Below are 19,456 nucleotides of genomic sequence, written 5' to 3'. Positions count from 1 at the left end.
GTCTTTGATTCTGTTTATGCGATGGATTACATTTATAGATTTTCAATTGTCAAACCAGCCTTGCATCGCAGCAATGAAGGCGACTTGATCGTGATGGATAAGCTTCTTGATGTGCTGTTGTTTTCAGTTTGCCAGTATTTTGTTAAGGATTTTCGCATCAATGTTCATCATGGATATTGGCCTGAAATTTTCTTTTTTAGTTGTATCTGTGCCAGGTTTTGGTATCAGGATGATGTTGGTCTCTTAAAATGAGTTAGGGAGGATTTCCTCTTTTCCCTCTTTTTGTATTGTTTTGAATAGTTTCAGAAGTAGTGGTACCAGCTCCTTTTTGTACCTCTGGTAGAATTCAGCTGTGAACCCATCTGGTCCTGGACTTTTTTTGGTTGGTCGGCTATTAATTGCTGCCTCAACTTCAGACCTTGTTATTGGTCTATTCAGGGATTCCACTTCTTTCTGGTTTAGTCTTGGGAGGGTATAAGTGTCCAGGAATTTATCCATATCTTCTAGATGTACTGGTTTATGTGCATAGAGGTGTTTGTAGTAATCTCTGATGATAGTTAGTTGTATTTCTGTGGAATTAGTGGTAATATCTCTTTTATCATTTTTTTTTGGTTGCATCTATTAGATTCTTCTCTGTTTTTTATTAGTGTGGCTAGTGGTCTATTTTGTTGATTGATCTTTTCAAACAACCAGCTCCTAGATTTTTTTATTTTTTATTTTTGAAGCATTGTGTCTCTGTCTCCTTCATTTCTGCTCTGATCTTAGTTATTTCTTGTCTTCTGCTAGCTTTTGAATTTGTTTGATCTTGGCTTCTCTAGTTCTTTTAATTGTGATGTTAGGGTATTGATTTTAGATCTTCCCTTGCTTCTCATGTCTACCCACATTCTTTAACAAAATCTTTAGGTTCATTTATACACACGCGCACACACACGCACACACACACACACACACACATTCATACATGTATGTGCACACATTCATCTATTGAAAGTAAATTTTGTGTTTACCTCCTCTGTATACTTCCTTCAGGAACTCTTTATTTTCCCTTGCCAATCTGATCTGGTTGTTCTCTAGGCACCTCCTACCAAGCTGCCATCTTGGGATCTTCCTTTGCTCTCATACTGCTAACCTGACGTTTCCTCTTTTCATGTACGTTCTTTTTTGTTCATTTGTTTTGAGACATAAGCTCCCTCTGTCACCTATGCTGGCGTGCAGTGGCACAATCTCAGCTCACTGCAATCTCTGCCATCCAAGTTCAAGCGATTCTCCCGCCTTAGCCTCGTGAATAGCTGGAACTATAGGCGCATGCCTCCACACCCAGCTAATTTTGGGGTTTATAGTAGAGACAGGGTTTTACCAGGTTGGCCAGGCTGGTCTCAAACTCCTGACATCAAGTGATCCTCCTGCCTCAGCCTCCCAAAGTGCTGGGATTACAAGTGTGAGCCACTGTGCCTGGCCTTATGTAGGTTCTTTTCTGCCTTGTATCTTAAGCTTTCTTTACTGGTTTGTGTTGTTTTGTGAAGTTCGCTTCTTGTTAGTTTCTTTGTGAAGTATCTATGGAACATAGAATTTTAAGATATTTGAGTAAAACTACTTATGATGAAAATTGTTCCCAGCTTCACCTCTGTTTACCCCTAAATTTTTTCCTTTATGTTGAGAAATGACTTTATTCTGCTTCTCACACTTTTGTTTCTGTAAAGAGTTCTTTGAAAATGTGTTGTTGCCTCCCAGTTTCCTGTTGAGAAGTTTGATGTCGTGTTTTGCCCTGGTAATTTGAATGTAACCTTGCACCTTTCTGCTTTCAGAACCGTTTATTGATCCCTCGTATTGTGAAATTTCACATTTATGAACCTTGGTGTGGTGGTTATCATCATTGTACTGTACTTTTTTTTTTTTTTTTTAATTGAGGCAGGCGTTTGGTTTGTCACCCAGGCTGGATTGCAGCAACACCGTCCATGGGTCACTGCAACGTTGGCCTCCTGGTCTCTTCAGGTGATCCTCTCACCTCAGCTTCCTGAGTAGTTTGATCTGACTATAGGTGTATGCCACCATGCCTGGCTAATTTTTTATTTTCATTTTTTGTAGATAGCGGATTTCACTGTGTTTACCAGGTTGGACCCAAGCAATCCTCCTGCCTTTTTTTTCTGTACTCTACGTTTCTCTTTTCCAGTGGATTTCTTTGTTCTATTAAGCACTAGTTTTTGTTTGTTTGTTTTTTTTTAGACAGAGTCTCACTTTGTCACCCAGGTGGAGTGCAGTGTCACGCTTTTGGCTCACTGCAGCCTTGACCTGGGGTCATGATCATCCCACTTCAGCCATATAGGTAGCTGGGACTACAGGCGTGAACAGTCGACTAATTGTTTTTTGTATTTTTTGTTAGAGGCAGGGTTTCGCTGTTTTGCCCAGGCTAGTCTTGAACTCTCCTGAGCTCAAGCAATTCTCCCACCTTGATCTCCCAAACTGCTGGGATAACAAGTGTGACCCATCGTGCACGGCCTAAGTACCAGTTTTTTTTTTTTCTTCTTTTTTTTAAATCCTCTTTCCTTTTTTAAAAAAATTAATTTTAAGTTTCTGGATACATGTCCAGGATGTGCAGTTTAGTTACATAGGCCATGCTAAGCACCAGTTTTATGGAAGGCGTTATAATATGGGTTCTTCTAATGTGTACCCCTATTGCCTATATATATGTTTATCATAGCATCTGTTAAATTACATCACGTTGTCTACTTCTCTGTCTCCTGCACTGGCCTATAAATTCCTTGAATGTAGAGACAGTGCTTCATTTACTTTGTTAATCTCTGTGCCTAACAAAATGTCTAGCACTACTGGGCAGTCAGCAAATGTTTAGTGAATGAGTTTATCAGTACTATTTAAAACTTTCTTTAAAAAAAAAAAACTTTCTTAATGTGTTTTAGAGTGGTTAGTATTGTCACACGTTAATATTTGTTGCATTGATTACATACTGCCAACAAAAAAATAATCCTTGTAATTAACCGATGTTTGTAATTCATTGGTTTTGCCTAGGTATTCTGTCACCTAATTTATTTGGATAGAAGAGGCTTCTTAGAAGAATGAAACTTAACTGTTTGTAAAATTCTCTCACCGAGGCAAGATTTCATGCATTACGTATAAAGTTTTTGTTGGAAAATAGAAGAAATTCTTTCTGAGAGTATAACTTCAGCAAGTTCAATTTCTCAGGAAATGTGAAAGCAGTTATTGAATTAGTGGCCAAGATCTATACTCATGAGATTTCCCAGCTACTGCAAACATAATGCAGGTTGTGTGCTAAATGAAAAGATAAAAATTTTTTCTGATTATAAAAGTTATGTCTTGAAATGTGAAGATACCAAGATAACATAGCAAGTAATTTAAGCATTAATCTTAAATTACTTGATATAGCATGTCATTTATATGTGATATACGTAAGAACTGAGATAATTTGGAAAGGGAAAAGAGTGGGCTTGATGATAGAAATTGATCGGCTTTTCTGTATTTTTTGTTGGCTTAACCTTTAAAAACAGATAAAGGGAAACTGGATTGTGGTAATGGTTAATAACTATACATTTATTAAAAATTATTGAGTTAACACTTAAAATGTGGGTGGCTTTTATGTTATATAACTTCTGCAGTAAAGGTGTAAAACAGTTGATAAAGAAATAGCTATTTTCACCAGTTAAGTGAAATATTTGAAAGGGGGAAGTTCTTTTAGTTTTCACATTTAAGTCTATGATCTATCTTGAATTATTTATAATTTTTGTACATGCTCTGAAGGGTCAAGTTTCATATTTTTCCATGCAGATGGCTAGGTGCTCTAGCATCACTTATTGAAAATATTTTTTCCATTAAATTGCATTGGTGCTTAGGAAAATCAGGTGACTATATGTACATGTAGGTTTATTTTGTACTAAATTCCATTCCAGTGATTTATTTGTCCATGTTTTCTATTTTTTTGGCCAATACCATGCTGTCTTTGTGCTGGTAGATTTCTAATAAGTCTTAGAATCAGGTTATGTAAGCCTTTGAACCCCTCTCCCCCATTATTTGGGTTATTCTAGGTTCTTTGTATTTCCACATAAATTTTGAGTCATTTTGCCAATTTCCATGAAAAAAATCCACTGGAATTGCCTTGAATAATAGATCTATTTGAAAAGACTTGATATCTTGACATCATTGAATCTTCTAATAAACATGGCATATATCTTTATTTATTTAGAGCTTACTTAATCTCAGCCATAATTTATTCTTTTCAGTTTTTAATTAAACTTATTTCTAGGTGCTTTAAAAAAATGATCCTTGTAACTGGCATTTGAAATAATTTCCCAGTTTTCTGATAGTATATAGAAATGCGGTTGATTTTTACCAATTTATAGATCCCTTTAGAAATTTTCTGCATATACACAATGTTACCTGTGAAGCAAATTAGTTTTACATTTTCTTTCCAATCTTTATGCCTATTCTCTCTCTTGCTTTATTGCATTGCTTGGATTCCCAGTACTGTGCTGAAAAGAAATTTTGAGGCAGGGTGTGGTGGCTTACACCTGTAATTCCAGTACTTTGGGAGGCCAATGCAGGAGGATAACTTGAACCCTGGAGCTCGAGACCGCCTCTGGCAACATAGTGACACCCACCCATCTCACCCCCATCTCTGTAAAAACTTAAAAAAACAGTTAGCTGGGCATGGTGGTGCACACCTGTAGTCCTAGCTACTTGAGAGGCTGAGGTGAGAAAATTGCTTCGGTTGAGCCTGGGAGGTTGAAGTTGCAGTGAGCCATGGCTGTGCCACTGCATGGGGGACAGAGTGAGATGCTGTCTTAAAAAAAAAAAAAAAATTTTTTTTTGGAGTGGTCATTCATGTCTCCTGATCTTAAACTCATTCTGTATTTTTTTTTTTTCTTTTTTTTGAGACAGAGTTTCACTCTTGTTACCCAGGCTGGAGTGCAATGGCGTGATCTCGGCTCACTGCAACCTCCACCTCCTGGGGTCAGGCAATTCTCCTGCCTCAGCCTCCTGAGTAGCTGGGATTACAGGCACGCGCCACCATGCCCAGCTAATTTTTTTGTATTTTTGGTAGAGACGGGGTTTCGCCATGTTGACCGGGATGGTCTCGATCTCTTGACCTCGTAATCCACCTGCCTCGGCCTCCCGAAGTGCTGGGATTACAGGCTTGAGCCACCGCGCCCGGCCTCTCATTCTGTATTTTTTGTTGGATGTTGGGTATAGTTTTTGTACAGTGCTCTCTATCACGTTGAAATACTTTCCAACTATTCCCCCATTATCCTGAGTGGTGTTAAGAATGAGTGTTGAATTTCATCAAATAATTTTTCTAAATCCATTGAAATATCATATTTTCCCCCTTTATTTTGTTAATATGGTGAATTAACATTGATTTGGGGGGAGGGGTGATGATATTATACCACTCTTACATTATTGGGCCAAACATTTCCTGGCCATGATGCTATCATCCTTTTTGGTATTACTGGTTTCAGTTCGCCAATATTTTATTGAGGATTTTTGCACCAAATTCATGTGGGGTATTTGTTTATAGTTTTATTTCTGATGTGTTGGCACTAGGGTTATGGTTACCACATAAAACACAAAGCAAAGTGTTCTGTTCTCTGTATTTGCTGAGTTTGTGCAAGATTGCTTTTTTTTTTTTTTCATTATGGATTTGATAGAATTTATCAGTGAAGCCACAGAGTTTTCTTGTTGGGAGGTTTCATATCATGACTTCAGCTTATTTTTTTCTATTTTGTTGATTTTTCTCTCATAATTAACTCCTTAGTTCTACTTGTTTTTGGTTTAGTTTGCCTTAGATTAGGGATTGGTGGGCTAAGACCCATGGATCATATGTGCCTACCACTGGTTTTTACTTGTCTTGTAAGCTAAGAATTATTTTTGCACTTCTCAGTCGTTGGGGACAAAAAAACAAAAGAATAGTTGTTTGTGGTGTAAAAATTAAAGTTCAAATTTCACTGTCCTATTTTTTGGAAGACAGTCATGCTCACTTGTTTATGTATTGTGTATAGCATTTTTTTGTGCTAACATTGCAGAGTTGAGTAGTTGCAGCAGAGACTTTATGGACTGCAAAGCCTAACATTTTTTATTGTTTAGCCCTTTACAGGAAAAAAAAAATTATCAACTCCTGTCTTAGATAATTGATTTTAGACTTTTTCATTTATATATATTTTAAACTGTATGTTTAATTCTTGAGCACTACTTTAGGTACCTTCTACAAGTTTGGTATGTTGAGTTGATGTTTGTTACTGATTTGTAATTTTATTCCATTGGCAAAAAACATATAGCTTAAAACCTTTGGAAATTATCAAGGGTGCTTTATTGTCTAGTATGTGATCTGTTTTTGATTGATACTTCATGTATACTTGAAAAAGATGTGTGTAATTTACAGTTGTTGGATGTAATTTTCTGTAGGCTTATCAAGTAAGTTTGATTGGTAGTAGTATTCAGTTCTTCTTGATTTTTTTCTTTTTTTAATGTCAGTAACTGAGAAAGTTGGGTTAAAATCTCCCACTATAGTTGTGGATTTGTCTGTTTCTCTTTTCAGTACTGTAAACTTCTGCTTCAAATATTTTGAAGCTATATAATTAGGCACATATACTTTTAGGGTTGTTAATGTTTTATTGGTGAATTAAGCTCTTAAAGATTTTTATTATGTGCCTCTTTATTTCTGATAAAACCTCTTATTTATTTTTTTAAATTAATTAATTAATTTTTTGAGATGGAGTCTTGCTCTGTCACCTAGGCTGAAATGCAATGGTGCGATCTCGGCTCATTTCAACCTCTGCCTCCCGGGTTCATGCAATTCTCTTGCCTCAGCCTCCTGAGTAGCAGGCATAGCAGGCATTACAGGCACACACTGCCATGTCTGGCTGAGTTATTGTATTTTAGTAGAGATGGAATTTCACTGTGTTGCCCATGCTGGTCTCAAACTCCTGACCTCAGGTGATCCACCTGCCTCAGCCTCCTGAAGTGCTGAGATTATAGGTGTTAGCCACCGCGCCCGGCCTGAAACTCCTTATTTTTAAATCTACTCTGATGTTATTGAGCCATGCTGATTTTCTTCTGATTTGTTTTTGCATTGTTTATCTTTTTCCTCCTTGTACTTTAATTCTTCTTCCTTGAATTTACATTGCGACTCTTTTAAATAGCTTATAGTTATATAGTTGGACTTTTTTCTTTTTCTTTTTCTTTTTTTATTTGAGACAGAGTCTTGCTTTGTCACCCAGGCTGGAGTGCAGTGGCGCCATGTCTGCTCACTGCAACCTTAGTCTCCTGAGTAGGTGGGATTATAGGTGTGTGTCACCATGCCTGGCTAATTTTTTATTTTTTTTATTTTTAATAGAGATGGGATTTCACCATATATTGGTCAGGCTGGTCTCAAAGTCCTGACCTTGTGATCTGCCCACCTTGGGCTCTGAAAGTACTGGGATTACAGGCCTGAGCCACCATGCCTAGCCCTGGACATGTTTCTTTATCCACTGTTAAAACCTTTGGCTTTTAATCAGACCGTTTTGTTCATTTACATTTAATGCCATTACTTAGGTAGCTGGGTTTTAGCCTTGTCATCTTCCTATTTCCTGCTTCTCTTATCTGTTCTTTACCGTTCCCTGTTTTTGTGTGGATTGAGCTTTTCAAATTCCATTTATATAAAAATTACTTCTTTGTAATTTTTTTAGTGGTTGCATTTGTCTAACTCAGGCTGCCATAACAAAATATAGATTGGCTGGCTAAGCAACAGAAATTTACTTTTTTCACGGTTCTGGAGGCTAAAAAGTTCAAGATCAAAGTTGTGGTAGGGTTTGGTTTCTCATGCCTCATCCTGGCTTACATATAGCTACTTTCTTGATATATCCACGTATGGCAGAGGCAGGGATGTCTCTTTTTCTTCTTCTTGTTATAAGCCTACCATCCTGTTGAATTAGAGTCCCATCCTTAAAACCTCTTTTAACCACAGTTTTCTCCTAAAGCCCTGTTGGGGCTTCCACATACGAATTTGATGGGGGACTCAATTCAGTATATAGAAGTGGTTATAGGGATTACAATGAGCATCCTTAATTTATTAAGTACAATTTGAATAATGAACTGCTAGTGTCTTTCAGTTCATCTCCTTCTATGTGATATAAACCTCTAAACCTTGTTACTTTATTTGCTTTAAACAGTCATTAGTCATTTAAATAATATAAGAAAAAGTCTTTTTTATTTACTTATATATTTATTTTTCTGTTTTTATTATTATTATTATTATTTGTTCCCTGATCTGTGTTTATATTGTTTCATTTTCTTTTTCTTTTCTTTTCTTTTCTTTTTTTGAGACAGAGTCTCACTCTGTTGCCCAGGCTGGAGTACAGTGGTGTAATCTCAGCTCACTGCATGCAACCTCTGCCTCCCAGTTTCAAGTGATTCTCCTCCCTCAGCCTCCCAAGTAGCTGAGACTACAGGCATGTGCCACCATGCCCAGCTAATTTTTGTATTTTTAGAGGAGACAGGGTTTTGCCATGTTGGTCAGCCTGATCTTGAACTCCTAGACTCAAGTGAGCCATCCACCTCGGCCTCAGCCACCACAACTGGCTCATATTGGTACATTTTCTGTCAGTCTGAAGAACCTCCTTTAATAGTTTTTTTTTTTTTTTTAAAGATGGGGTTTCACCATGATGGTCAGGCTGGTCTTTAACTCCTGACCTCAGGTGATCCACCCACCTCAGCTTCCCAAAGTGCTAGGATTATAGGCATGAGCCACTGCACTTGACTTTAATAGTTATTTTTTAAAAACTTTAAAAAAATTGAAATATAGTTCATATGTAATAAAATCTACATAAAATTCACCCACCAACTGGGTGAATGAATGGTTTTTAGTATATTCATGGGGTTATACAACCATTACTACAGTGCTGCAGCCAGTTTTAGGACATTCCCAGTACCACCCCAGAAAGAAAACCCATTAAAGTAACTTCCCATTTTTCCTCATCCACTCCCCCACTTCGCTCAATCCAACACAATCATCTGTCTCTGTCTCGTAGATTTGCCTATTTTGGATATTTTGTACAAACGAAGTCATATAACATGGTCTTTTGTGCACAGCTTGTTTTACTTAGCTTGATGTTTCTAAGGTTCAACCATATTGTAGCATGTATCTGTACTTTATTTTTATTGTCAAATCATATTTTATTGTGTGGCTGTTGCCACATTTTATTTCATTAGTTGATGGACGGTAAGGTTTTCATTTTTTTGGCTTTTATGAATAATGTTCCTGTGAACATTTGTGTACAAGCTTTTGCGGGAACACAGTTTTTTTGTGTGTTGGAAAGACCATTCTTTCCCCTGTGTAATTATCTTGGTACCTTTGGCAGTTGAATTAGTTGACATAAATGTGGACATTTATTTCTAGGTCTTAATTCTGTTAGTTGATCTGTATATCTAGTCTTATGTCAGTATCACACTGTTGACTGGGCACAGTGGCTCATGCTTATAATCCCAGCACTTTGGGAGGCTGAGGCAGGAGGATAGCTTGAGCCCAGGAGTTTGAGACCAGCCTGGCCAACGTGAAACCGTGTCTACTAAAGACACCCTGTCTCTACAAAAAATAAAAATAATAATTGAGTGTGGTGATGGGTATCTGTATTCCCAGCTACTCAAGAGGCTAAAGTAGGAGGAGGATCACTTCTGCCCAGGAATTTGAAGGTGCAATGAGGTATGACTGTGCTATTAGAATTTAGCCTGGGTGACAGAGTGGGACCTTGACTCCAAACCAAACAAATAGATACACTGTCTTAATTACTATAGCTTTGTAGTAAGGTGAAATCTGGGAGTATGAGTCCTCTGAGAACTTGGTTTTTATTTTTCAAGATTGCTTTGGTTATGTTAGTGGGTCCCTTGCATATCCATGTGAATTTTAGGGTCAGTTTGTCACTTTCTGAAAAAAAAAATCCCACCTTGGTAGAGATTGCATTGAATTTGTAGATCACTTTAGTGATTATTGCTGTTTTACCAAAATGAAATATTTTTTGTCTATAAACATGGGATGTTTTTCTATTTATTTTGGTCTTTAATTTGTTTCAACAGTGTTTCATAGTTTTCCATGTACAAGTCTTACTTATACTTCTTTTATTATATTTATTCCTAAATATTTTATTCTTGTTGATGTGATTGTAAAATGGAACTATTTTCTCACTTTTACTTTTGACATTCATTGCTAGTTTGTTGAAAAACAGTTTGTAAGTGTGTGTGTGTGTCTTGGATCCTAGAATCTTGCTAAACTGATGTATTAGTTTGAATAGGTTTTGAGTGGATTCTTTCATATTTTCCATATACAAGATTGTTACCTGTGAATAGAGATAGTTATGCTTTTTCCTCAGCAATCTGGATGCCTTTTATTTCTTTTTCTTGCCTAATCATCCTGATAGAATCTCTAGTACAAGTAAGTAGAAGTGGCAAGAACTGGTATCTTTGTCTTATTTGTGAGCTGAAGAGTTAGTATTTTTGCGCAATCTGAGTGATCTCAGCTGTCTGAAAATGTCTTCAATTTTAAAGGCTTCTTTTGGTAGGTATAGAACATTAGGTTGGGAGTTTCTCTTTCAACACTTCATGTTGGGTAAAGTATATTGTCTTCTGACTTACATAGTTTCCAGTGAGTCACTCGTCAGTTTGTTGTTCTTCATGTTATTCCTCCAATGTAATGTTTGTTTTTCCCTCTGCTGCTTTCAGGGTTTTTCTCTTCATCTTTCATTTTCAGCAGCCTGATCTTGATGTGCCTTGGTATGACTTTTCTTGTTTTTCCTCTTTGTCCCCATGGTTGCTTGCTGAGCTTCTTGGATCTGTGGGTTAAAATCTTTTGCTTTTGCAAGATTTTTATTCATTTTCTCTTCAAATATTTCTTCATTTTGTTTCTCTTGCCTTTTTGGAAGGCAGTTACTAGTATGTTAGATGATTTCGTGTTATCCCAGAGATCTCTGACACTTTTTTCTTTTTTTTTTTTTTTTCTTTTTTTTTTGAGATGGAGTTTCGCTCTTGTTACCCAGGCTGGAGTGCAATGGCGTGATCTCGGCTCACCGCAACCTCCGCCTCCTGGGCTCAGGCAATTCTCCTGCCTCAGCCTCCTGAGTAGCTGGGATTACAGGCACGTGCCACCATGCCCAGCTAATTTTTTGTATTTTTAGTAGAGACGGGGTTTCACCATGTTGACCAGGATGGTCTCGATCTCTCGACCTCGTGATCCACCCGCCTCAGCCTCCCAAAGTGCTGGGATTACAGGCTTGAGCCACCGCGCCCGGCTGACACTTTTTTTCTTGTTTCTCTGTCCTTCAGGCTAGGTGATTTCAAGTGGCTTCCCACTTTAGTAAATTTCAGCTCACCTCTTGTTGCAGTTGTGTCAGGGGAGTGATGGGTCTCTTATCCTTGGCAGGACTTTATGACCTAAGCATTGGTAGACTACATGTTCTTTTGTTTCCAGGCCAGCCCTTCCTTCCTTCCTTCCTTCCTTCCTTTCTTCCTTCCTTCCTCCCTTCCTCCCTCCCTCCCTCCCTCCCTCCCATCCTCCCCTTCCTCCCCTCCTACCCCCTCCCTCCTTCCTTCCCTCTCCTCCCTCCCCCCTCCTTCCCTCTTTTCTTCCTCCCCTCCGCCCTTTTTTTTTTTTTTGAGATGGAGTTCGGCTCTGTTGCCGAAGCTGGAGTGCAGTGGTGCAATATTGGCTCACTGGAATGACTGCCAGGTTTAAGCAATTCTCTTGCCTCAGCCTCCTGAGTAGCTGGGGTTTTAGATGAGTGCCACAACACTCGGCTAATTTTTTTTGTATTTTTATTAGAGACAAGGTTTCTCCATGTTGGTCAGGCTGATCTTGAACTCCTGACCTTGAGTGATTCTGCCCCCTCTGCCCTTGGCCTTCCAAAGTGCTGGGATTACAGGCATGAGCCACTGTGCCCACTAGTCTAGCCTTTCTGCAGCACTGCTGTTTATTCCACAGAAGTCTTCTGGAGTGGTGGCAATTGGACAGCACTGAAGACAAGTTTTCTATTTGAGGTCCTCTAGATTCTGCCCATGCTCAGGCGTTAAAAGTTGGTTTCTCTGTGTTTCTGCAAAGATCCTTTGCCTATAGTTGTTTTTTTCTCTCCTTACTGTATCTCCAGGCTATAGCTATATAAACTGTGGTTATCTCTGGTCACCTAGAGAAGCCTAGTTCTTTTCTGGAATTCACTTCATTTAGACTTATTTATGTCCAGAGGTCTTCAGTAGCTTTTTAGAAAAATAATTTATGTAGTGTTTTCTCATTGTTATGGCAAAAGTGATGATCTTTTGTGATCTTCCGTATTCTAACCAGAAATGGAAATCTTCCATTGGAGGATTTTCTTTTTTTTCTTTTCCTTTTTTTTTATTTTTATTTTTAGACAAAGTCTTGCTCTGTGGCTCACAGGCTGGAGTGCAGTGGCACAATCTCGGCTCACTGCAACCCCTACCTCCCGGGTTCAAGCAATTGTCTTGCCTCAGCCTCTGGAGTAGCTGGGACTACAGACGTGTACCACCAAAGCCTGGCTAATTCTTTTTTTTTTTTTTTTTTTTTTTTTTTTGAGGCAAAGTCTCTCCCTGTTGCCCAAGCTGGAGTGTAGTGGCACTATCTTGGCTCACCACAACCTCCGCCTCCCGGGTTCAGGTGATTCTCCTGCCTCAGTCTCCCGAGAAGCTAGGATTACAGGCACGTGCCACTGCACTGAGTTAAGTTTTTGTATATTTAGTAGATACGGAGTTTCAACATGTTGGCCAGGCTGGTCTTGAACTCCTGGCTTCAGGTAATCTGGCTGCCTCAGCCTCCCGAAGTGCTAGGATTATAGGCATAAGCCACCATGCCCTGCCAACTTTTTTTTATATTTTAGTAGAGATGGGGTTTCACCATGTTGCTTCCCGGGGTGGTCTCAAACTCCTGAATTCAGGCAGTGTGCTCACCTCACCTCCCAAAGTGCTAGGATTACAGGCTTGAGCCACTACCTCCAGCTTCCTTTGGAGGATTTTCAGGTAAGGTTAAGATTCTAAGTAGAAACTGTGCAAGGAACAAGTAACTACACATATATGTAGTAGTTGCTAGTGTCTGTTTGAGTTTTATAAAGTTTTATAAAAACAGTGACTTTAATTGGGTTAGCAAGTAGTGAAAAAGATAGTGCTTCATTAATGATGGATTGGTGTTGAAAATGTATTTTATTGGACTGAGACACTAAGGTAATATTTTCTGTGTGATTGGATCCTATGGAATATACTGTAGGTTATTGTTTAAGATGAGGTTGATATGGCTGAAGATAAATTATATTGGGCTTTGAAAAGCATCCCAGATATTTATACTTTTTCCTTTAGTTTCAGAAGCCTTTGAAGTGCTTTTGAAAAGGCAGTTAACGTAAATAGAGTTCAACATTTTACGAAGATAAATTTTTGTATTTTTAGTGGAGATGGGGCTTCACTGTGTTGGCCAGGATGGTCTTCATCTCTTCACCTCAGGTGATCCGCCCATCTCGGCTTCCCAAAGTGCTGGGATTATAGGCGTGAGCCCTAGTGCCTGACCTTAGGTGGAATCTAACTTAATTTTTTATTTCTACCATATTCTCAAGATACATTGGTATAGTTTTTTTTTTTTTAGACAGAGTTTCACTCTTGTTACCCAGGCTGGAGTGCAATGGCGCGATCTTGGTTCACCGCAACCTCCGCCTCCTGGGTTTAAGCAATTCTCCTGCCTCAGCCTCCTGAGTAGCTGGGATTACAGGCACGCGCGACCATGCCCAGCTAATTTTTTGTATTTTTAGTAGAGACGGGGTTTCACCATGTTGACCAGGATGGTCTCGATCTCTTGACCTCGTGATCCACCCGCTTCGGCCTCCCAAAGTGCTGGGATTACAGGCTTGAGCCACCGCGCCTGGCTTGGTATAGTTTTTAGGCTTTCAAAGGCTGATTGGTAGGAGGGGGAAACTAGATGTTTATATTGTTTTTGATGAATTATACCCTATATATCTGCATCATATGCATTTGCCTTCAACTACCCTATCTTTTATTTTGAAAGGATTAGTGGTGAATTCTTTATATTGAAAGTGAGGTTTTCAGTTTTAAAGTTGAAAAATCATCTGGCAGGCCGGGCGAGGTGGCTCACGCCTGTAATCCCAGCACTTTGGGAGGCCGAAGTGGGTGGATCATGAGGTCAAGGGATCGAGACCATCCTGGTCAACATGGTGAAACCCCGTCTCTACTAAAAATACAAAAATTAGCTGGGCATGGTGGCGCACGCCTGTAGTCCCAGCTACTCGGGAGGCTGAAGCAGGAGAATTGCTTGAACCCAGGAGGCGGAGGTTGTGGTGAGCCAAGATCGCGCCATTGCACTCCAGCCTGGGTAACAAGACCGGAACTCCTTCTCAAAAAAAAAAAAAAAATCATTTGGCAATATCATGACTATACTAAAAACCAGTGAATTGTATACTCTAAAGAGATAATATGTTTTATGTTATGTGAATTTAATCTCAAACATATAGGAAAAAGTCAGCTGGCAGTTTGGAGGCCCTTTCCTGTTTGTTGCAATTCTTAGTTGTGATGAATGTGTGTTTACTTTACAGGGTTGTTAATCAGCATGTGAATTTTTGGAGTTTTTGAGGAAAGGCTGATGAAATCTGATGTGTTACTTGGACTCCTAATGTATCTTTTTTTTCCCTCTTTGAGTCTTGTTTAGGGATCGTTTTTTACTTTTTAAATCCCTTTCTCCCCTCTCTCTTCAGTCTTACTGCCAATAATTTTGAAGATGACTCCCATATAACTTCACCATTAGACCAGAATGGAAGCTTCAATGTTGTTATTAAAGAAGAACCTCTAGATGATTATGACTACGAACTTGGTGAGTGCCCAGAAGGGGTCACTGTGAAACAGGAAGAGACAGATGAAGAGACGGATGTATACTCAAACAGTGATGATGATCCTATACTAGAGAAACAGCTGAAGAGGCACAATAAAGTTGATAACCCAGAAGCTGACCATCTGTCTTCTAAATGGCTTCCAAGCAGCCCATCAGGTGTTGCTAAAGCTAAAATGTTCAAATTAGATGCTGGAAAGATGCCAGTAGTCTATCTGGAGCCTTGTGCCGTTACCAAAAGCACAGTGAAAATTTCTGAACTGCCTGATAACATACTTTCCACATCTCGAAAGGATAAATCTTCTATGTTGGCAGAATTTGAATATTTACCTACATACATTGAAAATTCCAATGAGACTGCCTTTTGCTTAGGCAAGGAATCAGAAAATGGTCTTAGGAAACATTCACCAGATCTAAGAGTGATACAAAAATATCCCTTACTGAAAGAGCCTCAGTGGAAATATCCTGATATATCTGACAGCATTAGCACAGAAAGACTACTTGACAGTTCAAAGGGTTCAGCTGGGGACTCACTTGCAGGAAAAGAGGAGTTGGGCAGAAAGAGAACAACTATGCTTAAGGTTGCAACAGCCCCAAAGGTAGTGAATGCTAATCAGAACGCCTCTCCAAATATACCTGGAAAAAGAGGAAGGCCGCGAAAATTGAAACTCTGTAAGGCAGGAAGACCACCTAAAAACACAGGAAAGTCTTTAATTTCTACAAAGAATACACCTGTAGGCCCTGGGAGTACCTTTCCAGATGTGAAGCCTGATCTGGAAGATGTGGATGGTGTTCTCTTTGTTTCCTTTGAATCAAAGGTAAGATTGTAATTTTCAGGATTCTTTCAAAGGCTAATTAGTTACACTGCAATTGTATACTGGCTTGTAACTAACTTGATTTATAACCTAGTTTTGTGACTACAGCTGTTCGTACAGGTGTAAGAGGGGTGAGGTGGGGAGGGAAGTGTTCCCAAAATGTTTGGTTTAGTTAACAGGCATCCCTTAAGATATTTCATTTGAAAAAACTTAAAAAAAATTAAGTCTTGCTTAGCTTTCAGTTCATATTTATGCATAGATGTGTTTTAAAAATCTTCAGGTTTTAGTGGAATTATCATTATGGATTTTTGAAAGGCCTAAAAATACATGAAATGTTTACTAAGTCTTTGGCGATATCCCTTTTATTTTACCTCCTAGTTTTCCTTTCTTTTCTTTCTTTCTTTTCCTTCCTTCCTTCCTCCCTTCTCTTTCTCTCTTTTCTTTTTTCTTCCTTTGCTTTCCTTTCCCTCCCCTTTCCCTGCTTTCCGTGCTGTGTTGTGCTTGCTTGCTTTCTTCTCTTTTCTTTTTCCCTCCCTCCCTTCCTTTCTTCTTTCTCTCCCTCCTTCCCTCCCTTCTTTCCTTTCCTTTTTCTTTTCCTTTTTTCTTTCCTTTTTCCCTTTCCTTTGATTATTGTTCTGTTGCTCTTTCTTTCTTCAGATTATTGTTCTGTTGCCCAGGCTGGAGTTCAGTGGTGTGATCTCAGCTCACTGCAGTCTCCATCTCCCCGGTTCAAACCATTCTTGTGTTTCAGCCTCCCATGTACCTGGGATTACAGGCGTGTACTACCACACCCAGCTAATTTTTGTAGTTTTAGTAGAGATGGGGTTTCGCCATGTCGGCCAGGCTGGTTTCTAACTTCTGACCTCCAGCAGTCTGCCTGCCTCAGCATCCCAAGCCACTGCACCTGACCTCGGTTTTCAAAAGTAGTAATAGAGTAACATTGGAAAACCAAATATTAATAGTCATCTTAACTCTGCTGTCTTACACATTGACAGTCTGTTTATTGCACTCTGAGTCTTCAACCAGATTATTTCTCTTTGAGATTTTTATGGAAGCCTAGTCTTTCTTAATTAACTATACATATGTTGGATGTTTCATCCATTCTACCTGTTCTTTTCCTCCGTTTCTTGTTAGATGAGTAAGCTGTCTGTATATAGACTCTGAGAAATGAACATGCAAATTGGCATACACTTTGAGGTCAGTTAGCTTAGTATGACATATTCACATTTTTTTACTTTCCTTTTTTCCTTTTCTTATTATTAAAGTAATATTAATGTGGAACACTTAGAAAATACCATAAAGTATGAAAAAAATTGCTCCTGTTCTGCCAATTTTAGTATCACTGTAAGTATGGAGATATTTTCCTCCTGGTCTTTAATTTTTCTTTTTAAATCCTGTTTTACATTTAATTTTTCAGAAGTAATATGAACTATTTTTTTTTTCATGTATAGGAAGCTCTAGACATTCATGCAGTTGATGGGACAACAGAAGAATCTTCTGGTCTTCAGGCATCAACCACAAATGACTCAGGTATTATAAAATAGTATAAAATGAGTTATATTTGTGGTTTGGGCTCCAGTAATGAAACATGCAACAGTCATTTGTCTGTAGTGTACAGTAGCTTATTTTATTACTGTTTGTTTTGGGAGTAGGTTGCAGGGCAAGGATTTCCCAGTTGGAAAAGGAGTTGATAGAAGATTTGAAGTCTTTGCGTCATAAGCAGGTGATACATCCTGGTCTTCAAGAAGGTAATAGACAAGTGACTTTTTTTTGGGTTGTCTTTTTTCTCTCTTTCTTCCCTACTGTTTCTCCTCTTTTTCCTCTCTCCTTCTCCTTTCTTTTTCTTTTCTGTTTTTTCTCCTTTCTAGCCTTGATTTCGTTTCTTCAGTGCCTTTCGGTTTGCATGTTTTTCTCTTCTCTGTTTCCATAATTCTTCCCTTTCATTTAAAAACCATGTCTAGGTCTTCTCTTCTTTATCCTAATATCTTCTGTAAGAAAAAAATGAATCATGGTAAGCAAGCAATATTTTCTTTGTTCATTCTTAAAACCTGGTATTCTCCCCGACTCCTGTTTCTCATCTTAATTTGGTTGTTTTTGTTTATGTGTTTGTTTTTATAATTTTGGAGGATCTTCCTTGTCCTTTAGTAATATGTTTAGGTGTGTAAATAGAAGAATACTTTTCTCTCTCATGTTTTGGCTGCAAACATCTATTTTATATATTTGATGTACCAGTGGGAATTTAATTTAAAATTTTCATATTTTTAAAAAATTTTATTTTACTTTAAATTCTGGGATACATGTGCAGCATTTGCAGGTTTATTACATGTGTATACATGTGCCATGGTGGTTTGCTGCACCTGTCAACCCATCATCTAGGTTTTAAGCCCCACGTGCATTAGGTATTTGTCCTAATGCTCTCCTTCCTCTTGCCTCCTACCCCCTGGCAGGCCTTGGTGTGTGATGTTCCACTCCTTGTGTCCATTTGTTTTCATTGTTCAATTCCCACTATGAGTGAGAACATGCGGTATTTGATTTTCTGTTCCTGTGTTAATTTGCTCGGAAGGATGGGTTCCAGCTTCATCCATGTCCCTGCAGAGGACATGAACTCAGTCTTTTTTATGGCTGCAGTTTTCATTATTATCTTTATTTTATTGTAATGCATTATCTTGGCCTTGATGATGTTGCTTAATCTTTAAAAAAACATATCTACTATGGTTATTAACATCATGATCACTACTGATTTTCCTGTTTTGCGATATAATTTAAGGCTGTGGCCCAATTTTTAGTTTCTTATAAATATCTTTGATTTTAGATATGCATATTGGAGTAGTTTTTGGAGGTTTTGACACTAACTTTCGGAAGACTGTGTATCTCGTTTACACCATAGAGTAGTTCATTTACCTGAGAGTCTAAACATTACAACCTATCAAAGAATGACTATACACTAGTCATTCAGTTTCTAAATAAAATGGTAATACTTGGGAGTTTTTTTTGTTTTGTTTTTTATTTTTTTGAGATGGAGTCTTACTTAGCTGCCCAGGCTGGAGTGCAGTGGCATGTTCTTGGCTCACTGCAGCCTCTATCTCTCAGGTTTAAACAATTCTGCTTCAGCCTCCCAAATAGCTGGGATTACAGTCACGTACCACCATGTCGGGCTAATTTTTTTTGTATTTTTACTCAGGACGGAGTTTCACCATGTTGGCCAGGCTGGTCTCAAACTCCTGACCTCAGATAATCTGCCTGCCTAGATTTCCCAAAGTGCTGGGATTACAGGCATGAGCCACCGTGCCCAGCAATACTTGAAGGATTTTTGCTTTAATGGAAGGCAGCTTGTGTGACAATGTGATCTTAAGGTATGCAGATCCCAGTCTCAGTCAGTCAATGTGGACTGATTGCTGTGGATTGTAATAGACAGTCACATCATAGCGATCTTGCAGATAACATTTCCTGCTGTTTATTGTCAGCTTTAACTTCTATTTTATTTAAGTAACACACTCTTCTCCCATTTGCCTTTCTTCATTTCTCCCTGTTTTTAACTTAACCTACCTGTCTTCTCCCTTTTCCACTTCCATTTTTTTTTTGTTATTTACTTGATAATACAGAAATATTATGACATTTATATTGTGTTCTTTTAAACTTAATCCCTACATTTAAAATACCTTAGTTCCAGAGTTAAATATATTCAGTGCTTGCAGCTGGTCCTTTTGCTCTGGTTTATTTGCCTAGTATTTGCTGCTTGACTACACTGACTGTTTTTCCT

The 19,456-nt window shown here is 38.5% G+C and overlaps 1 protein-coding gene across 23 annotated transcripts in view; it reads left to right on the top strand.

The window, feature by feature from the left end:
- The window catches only part of MGA (MAX dimerization protein MGA), a 172,920-nt gene that overhangs the window by 79,887 nt on the left and 73,577 nt on the right, over window positions 1-19,456 (top strand). For all 23 annotated transcript variants that reach the window (XM_074394040.1, XM_074394053.1, XM_074394044.1 and 20 more), the window contains 3 exons: window positions 14,751-15,699; window positions 17,148-17,226; window positions 17,349-17,444. In XM_074394040.1, coding sequence (XP_074250141.1) covers window positions 14,751-15,699; window positions 17,148-17,226; window positions 17,349-17,444 — 1,124 coding nt within the window. The remainder of the gene's footprint in view (window positions 1-14,750; window positions 15,700-17,147; window positions 17,227-17,348; window positions 17,445-19,456) is intronic.

Source organism: Saimiri boliviensis, chromosome 2 (assembly GCF_048565385.1).
Source record: "Saimiri boliviensis isolate mSaiBol1 chromosome 2, mSaiBol1.pri, whole genome shotgun sequence".
Classification (NCBI taxonomy): Eukaryota; Metazoa; Chordata; class Mammalia; order Primates; family Cebidae; genus Saimiri; species Saimiri boliviensis.
This window is presented reverse-complemented; position numbering and strand designations above follow the sequence as displayed.